We start from the raw sequence: 6,714 nt of genomic DNA, 5'->3' as shown, positions 1-6,714 counted from the left end.
CAAAACAAAACTTGTCAATTGTTCAAACAATCAAACTCAAACTGCTCATATATCTGAAAACGTTTAAATCCCCTCGAGCATTAATTCAACAAATTCTGTTTTCTGTTTCCTGTTTTTAATAAATACAATGTGAAGTATATATGAAATAATTCATATTTGAACTGCGGTAGTAGATGAAAGTGAAGTATGATCATCGCAGTAAATTTTCCAATTTAAGCAACTAGAAAGAAGAAGCCTGAAAAAAATCAGGGCTTCAACGGGATTCGAACCCGTGACCCCCGCGATACCGGTGCGATGCTCTACCAACTGAGCTATGAAGCCACACATCTCCCAATGTGTGGCTTCATAGCTCAGTTGGTAGAGCATCGCACCGGTATCGCGGAGGTCACGGGTTCGAATCCCGTTGAAGCCCTGATTTTTTTCAGGCTTCTTCTTTCCAGTTGCTTAAATTGGAAAATTTACTGCGATGATCATACTTCACTTTCATCTACTACCGCAGTTCAAATATGAATTATTTCATATATACTTCACATCATTTCACTCACGGGAAGATATGAACTCAATTAATTGACCTCGCTCCCAATGTGTGGCTTCATAGCTCAGTTGGTAGAGCATCGCACCGGTATCGCGGAGGTCACGGGTTCGAATCCCGTTGAAGCCCTGATTTTTTTCAGGCTTCTTCTTTCCAGTTGCTTAAATTGGAAAATTTACTGCGATGATCATACTTCACTTTCAATAAATACAATGGCGGTATTTTTTTTTCCTGGGCTTTAGTGACGTTCCTGTCTCTTTTTATTAAGGACGTTCGCGCTGATTGTTGGTGCGCATGATTACTGCGCACGCAAATAACGCACAATCCCGCACACTTCATGTATTGAGCATGCGCGTTAGGCAATAAAACTGAACAACAGTGCTATTGGTTACCGCATTTTGCGCGGATTTAACGATCTTTGACACTCGTTCTACCGTGTTTTAAGCTCTCTCTGTGCCACGGCTTTAAATGCTTCTTCAGTGGTTAAGTTTTTTGAAAAAGGATCGCAACATTTGGATGACGCAACAGAACTAAAATCCTTAGAGATCATGACGAGTTTCTTGCGTTTTTTTTTTTTAATATCGGTATTTTTCCATACGATATAGCCCTGGAATGAAATCGGTGACCTACTCATTACATGATGGCAGTTAAAGTTTGAAAACAAAAAAAAAAACAAACAAACAAAATATGCATTAGCAGATTTTCAAGCCAACGTCGTTAAATAACGCTCTAAACCATATACCCTTTACTGGTATCCCGCGAATATACAGATGAGCCAGAGCGGACAGGTCTGGGGTATTTAGCAAGGTCGTCGCATTTCTCTTTCTCTTCCTTTTCCTCCAGTTCTGTTTGCGTCTGGTTTATCCCGCTGTGGATCGTCTTCAGGTCAGCATGGCACCATCGGCACAGCTCAGAGAGAGACGAGAGCACACGGTCCAGTAGGCGAGATAACACACCAAGACACAGCATACAACACACAGGAACACACCCAGGACACAGACGACTAGAAAGACAAAGACAACTCACAGCTGCTAGGACAAGAACGCCAACAGTAATAAGGAGGATCAGGATTTCCTTCTGGAGACCTATGGAAAAAACAGATTGGAATTTCATTAAAAAATGTTGAAGAACCTCATGTCCATGAAATTGTTGCTCTTGAAAGGTCACGGGGGCAGTATTAAGCAATGAGTATAGTTGTTCCACATTTGCAAGTTTATAACGAAGAGGAATTAAAGAAACTTGCTGTCAGAATTCAGTCCGATATTTTTCAGCACGTGCACGTATGCCGTCGATGCAAATACATGTAAAATTACCGTACGCGTGTTTGCTTAATAGCATTTTATCTCACTGATAAAGATACCGTATGTTCAAAAGGACCGCAAGGATCAAAAAGCTTTGTCCTTCAAGCACACAAAAAGAGTATAAAAACATCAACAGTGTTTTTCTGTGGTGCCGATTGTGATGCCGTACAAAATGGTTGTAACCTTTGAGCAAGTGGACAAACTCCTGAACACTATCCAGTCACTGTCACTTTGACGGTATTTAAGGAAACTTATTCTGATTTATCAAAACAGAGCAAGATGTCCCGAAAAGCTACAAGCTTAGTCACAAGGGTTAGTAAACGTCATCCTATACGTATTTTGCCCCTTCCCACCACTGTGCAATGTTGGCATAACACTTTCATCTAACACAACTTTGCATTTTACAATTTTCAACCATTGAAAGGGGGAATAGGGGTGCTGACTCTTATCCTGTAGGTACTGTAGTTATGATTTCACGTTTTTGCGCATTTTCCAACAGAATTAGTCCATAGTTGTAGCTTAACTAATTTTCGTAATTAAGGAAAGCAAACATCGCTGAGCTTCTAATTAACAAGTGCATTAATTGTCCACTGCGTGCGAATTAGTGGATGGTCTGTACCATATCGGTTAGCTGTCTGTGGTGCTTACTTTATATTATAAGAATGAATAGTCTTCTATGGAACTTTTTTATCCAGTCTTTAACAGCATTCTCCGTAAAAATGAAATCAATTTTTAAATAGTGTCCCCAATTAACTCGTGTTTGGCGACAAAAACAAAAGACGAACCGACAAGTTTCGCCTACCAGGTTTAGAAGTTGGTCGCGGCGAGATTGTAGCAGGTTCTTTTGTAGGATATGATGTTGTTGCATATGTTGGAAATGTGAAGCTTCCGGAATTGTTTGGGGCATAACGGTTCCTTAAAAGGGGATCCTCAGACGTTCCATACAAAATTAACGACCAGCTATAAAGTGTACCTAGAATAAAGAAACAGAGCGCAAGCATTAGTTTTAAGTCCTCTTTCATAAGGCACTATGTGATTCAGAAGGCTGCAATCAGTTTGACTAATGAACCAAACGACTAATGTACATGAATGAAGATTTAACCCGCATTTTTATGATCAGGTAACTTGAGGTTTCTGAGGTGGAACATAAAAGGAAGACAATCAGGCGTGGTCCAAAATGCTTTCGTTACAAGTAGAAAGCACTGTGTACTAAGAACAAAAAAACAAAACAAAACAAAACAAAATAAAATAAAACAAAAACATGTTTACACTATTCAGTTACTGTACAATTTAACACTAAAGGAATATTTCGAGATGAAGGTCATCGATCTGTACTTACCCTTAGTTTGGTACCTCCTATCCAAATTTCCAATTTTCACCTTCCATTGTCCCTCGGGATTCTCTCCCCAATGAAAAAGGGTAGCGATAACCCAGTTTGTAAGATTTTTAAATCCAGTGAAGTTGTCAAGATGTCGCCGATTAGTCAGTGGTGATTTTGTACCACTAGGAGCCTCCAGCTCCAGCTCCAGATCTCCTCGGCGCGCGAAATCAAGATTTACCTTGACCTGAACATGCTCCAGGAATTTTATCTCACAGCTAGCGAACGTTACCGACACCTCAGAAGGGATTGGTCTGTAATTGAAAGAAGAGAAGCATCGTTATTAATATTTCATACATATAGTAACAGGCTTTATGTCACAACTACTTAATTTTGTTTATATACATATCACCAGAAATCTGCATATCACGTCAACAAACTTTTAACACAAACCACAGACTGAGTCAAACCTGTTTTCATCTTGACCTTTAAACTCGCATCTTCGTTGCTGCGGAACTGTTCTCCAGTGTTTGGCCAAGTGCACCATCATGCCAGCATCCATAAGTCCAAAGCCATAACTCGCGCGGAAGGCTAAGCCAGCTTTGTTCCTTACCCATTCTCCATTCCCTAGTGGGACTCCCCCAGGCGCTGGTCTCGCGCTTCTGGCTATCACGTGTTGCACGTCTCGCCATGTTAAGTCGGGACTGTAAGACAAAAACTAGTGGTTTAACGATCATCACACAAAATAGATTAATAATTCTGCTTTAACATAACTTCACACTAGAAAATATCAACTTACCAAAAAGTAGTAAACGTAGTAAGCATCAGTGACGGTAAATGATATTCTAGAGGAGTCTTCCCTTGTTTGCGATTCAGAAAGAAATGTGCTTCAATTTTTTTCTGCTATTAAGTCAGTTGTATCAAACACGTTCTACAAGTGCATGATGTTGTCAGAGCTAAAACTAAGGACGGTTTGGAACTGATCACTCTTAAAGGTACAGAATGTTAGGGTCGCTTACAGCGAGGGCTGACACAAAATTTGATTTATTTTCCTACGGCACAACAATGGCCATTTAACTGCGAGGGGAGGGAGGCAAGTGTGGTCGACAGGAAAGGGGACGGGAAGCAGAAAGTTACGTTCTACCATCATGTCACCCTCCACACAGCAATGTTCACACTGAAACTCAGAAATAAAATCGTCAATTACTTTGCTTCAAGTGTCAGTGCAATGAGGCCTGAAGCCATCGTTGCCGCTGCGGACGTTCCTCCAAAATTGTCAACACATCCAGACTGTTTATCAGCGGTTATCTGCATGAACGGAAAAATAGGCAAACGAGAGAAAGAGATTAACCCAGCGCAGCTATTCTTTATTTACAACCCCTTTAATTAACTGATAACTGGTTTTACAACGACACCACAATTGCATGGGGTCCAGACTAAAATATCCCTTCAATGTTTTTAAATTCAATTTCAAGCTTAGACCTCGCAGCTCTCATTGTACACAGCTTAACACCTTACAGTTTAAGTTCGTAAAAACAGACCTTGTTAGTCATTATTGGGTTTCATAAAAGGGCCAAATATCCAGACCAAACAACCAATACCGTTATATACAGTGGAATGAAGAGAGTGCTGTGCTCAGAGTGTACTCTTAATTAAAAAGTTTACTAGTTTTCACAGCCCCCAAAGAGAAGGTTACTGGCCCTTTCTTCTAGGGAAAAAAGCAAAGAAGCCTTTTGGGATAAGGGGAGAACTTTAAAACCTTTCATAAGCTGACAGTTGTGAGTGAAACAACTTTTCCGTATCCTTTCCATGTGTCTCTGCTGTAAGTTGTGGCCATGATTCCAGGGCAGTCTTCAGCATAGGTTGGATTCGAACCATCTTTGTTTAAACCGGTGATTGCAATAGTGTAAATACTATTAACATAACCGTTATAGGCACAACTGTCTTGAAAAACGCCGCCATTTCCAGCTGCAAAGAAATAAATAGCACCCAAGCCCCTTCTACCCTGAAAAAAAAAAAAAAAAAAAAAAATGTTTTGTTTCCTTTGTTGTTAGTGGTTGTGTCTCCTTTTCCTTTTGTTGTTGTTGCTTAATTTTCTGAGAGACTGGTAGAACGTTCTTGCTTATGGCGCTTCAAATAAAGTAAGATTAAGTCTGAATACAAGCTAAGTGGCCCATCAGGTTGGTGCTCATCCCGGTTTCTGTAGCATAAGTGACTAGGAGTATTTCTACTCCCCCCTGGATGGGATACTAGTCCATCGCAGGGTTAACCCCCAGCATTAAGTTCAGCGGTACTCATTTACATGTATACACCTGGGTAGGGAGAGGCACTATGAGGGTAAAGTGTCTTACCAAGGAACAGAACACAATGTTGTCGGCCAAAACTCAAACTCGACCGCATGATCAGGTGGCGAGCACGCTAATCATGAAACCATGACGACGCCTCCCTAGCCCCCTCCCTATATGGAAAAGGTTCTTTTGTTTTTGGTTTCTTCTTTTCTTTTTTGCTTTTGTTTTTGGTTTTGTTTTTGTTTTTGTTTTTTTTTTTTCTGACAGAAATAAAACCTATCGACACCAATCCTCTTTGTTCCATCTAGGCAAAATCTATCATCCTCCATGATTCTCTGTTCAGTGTTATTTGCCAGCAGGCCGGTGGCTTCTCTCAGCTAAATGGCTTTGTGTTAATTTTTTTTTTTTTTTAATATCAATAATTGTTACATTACTCTTATTACAAAAGTATGTTAAACTTATACTCAAAATGCACCTTTTTAGCCCCATTTTTTAAAGCTTGATTGGCCAGCACTCCAGGACCTGCAACCTGCCAGTCCCTATCCCCTGGTCCCCAGCTGTTTGAGTAAATATCAACCATTTCGATTTCGTCAAGCAGGGCAGCTGACTCTGTAGCGTCTGTTGACCTGACACCAATATCGTCATCGAAAAGTCGAACTCCTGAGGTATGGGAGATTGAAAGTTTGCAATTACTTTTGCTCTTAGCCTCTTCATTAAAGGCATGCCTTACATCTATTCTCTCTCTCTCTCTCTCTCTCTCTCTCTCTCTCTCTCTCTCTCTCTTTTCATTTAATCTCTATTTAATGTACACTTGATACATATATCTAATAACATCCATTTAGTTCAAATTAGTTAATTAACGGAGAGTATTTAACAGAGAACGAGATTTTCTTTCTACTTTCAAGGCTTTTTTGCAGCAGCTTTATGGTCCACGAAAATTGGTTCCCTGCTCAGGGTCATCAAAATCAGCCCACTTCCAGCACAAATCGTCAATTACTTCATGATCTTGGTCGGTTACTTTGATCTATTACGGTATATGTGACTGTCTCAGTCTTTGGAAGGAAACGCAAAATCAACTACCTACTTCAACAATAAAGTTGCCAACTCCAAAACTTTGTGACCACCCTAAACTGCTATTAAGTTTCATGGGCTTCTAGTCGACTATACATTCTTAGGGTATGCAAATATTATGGATACACTAAAGATCAGCTTAGTAAACTCTTCGACTCTTTAATAATGTCATTATTTCTGTATGGATTAGAAGTGTGGGGCTCC

At 40.1% G+C, this 6,714-nt stretch overlaps 1 protein-coding gene across 1 annotated transcript in view; it reads right to left on the bottom strand.

The window, feature by feature from the left end:
* Positions 1-847: 847 nt before the first annotated feature.
* LOC145502054 (proprotein convertase subtilisin/kexin type 4-like) overlaps positions 848-6,714 on the bottom strand; it is a 297,387-nt gene continuing 291,520 nt past the window's right edge. The window contains exons 7-13 of the mRNA XM_081481351.1: positions 5,915-6,099; positions 4,941-5,156; positions 4,359-4,459; positions 3,622-3,855; positions 3,173-3,465; positions 2,636-2,806; positions 848-1,617 (exon numbers count right to left, since the gene is read on the bottom strand). Of these exons, the coding sequence (XP_081337477.1) occupies positions 1,262-1,617; positions 2,636-2,806; positions 3,173-3,465; positions 3,622-3,855; positions 4,359-4,459; positions 4,941-5,156; positions 5,915-6,099 (1,556 nt within the window). The 3' untranslated portion in view covers positions 848-1,261. The remainder of the gene's footprint in view (positions 1,618-2,635; positions 2,807-3,172; positions 3,466-3,621; positions 3,856-4,358; positions 4,460-4,940; positions 5,157-5,914; positions 6,100-6,714) is intronic.

The sequence above is a fragment of the Orbicella franksi genome, chromosome 11 (genome assembly GCF_964199315.1).
Source record: "Orbicella franksi chromosome 11, jaOrbFran1.1, whole genome shotgun sequence".
In the NCBI taxonomy this organism is placed as follows: Eukaryota; Metazoa; Cnidaria; class Anthozoa; order Scleractinia; family Merulinidae; genus Orbicella; species Orbicella franksi.
The sequence above is the reverse complement of the archived record's forward strand: the minus strand, read 5'-3'. Positions and strand labels throughout refer to the sequence as shown.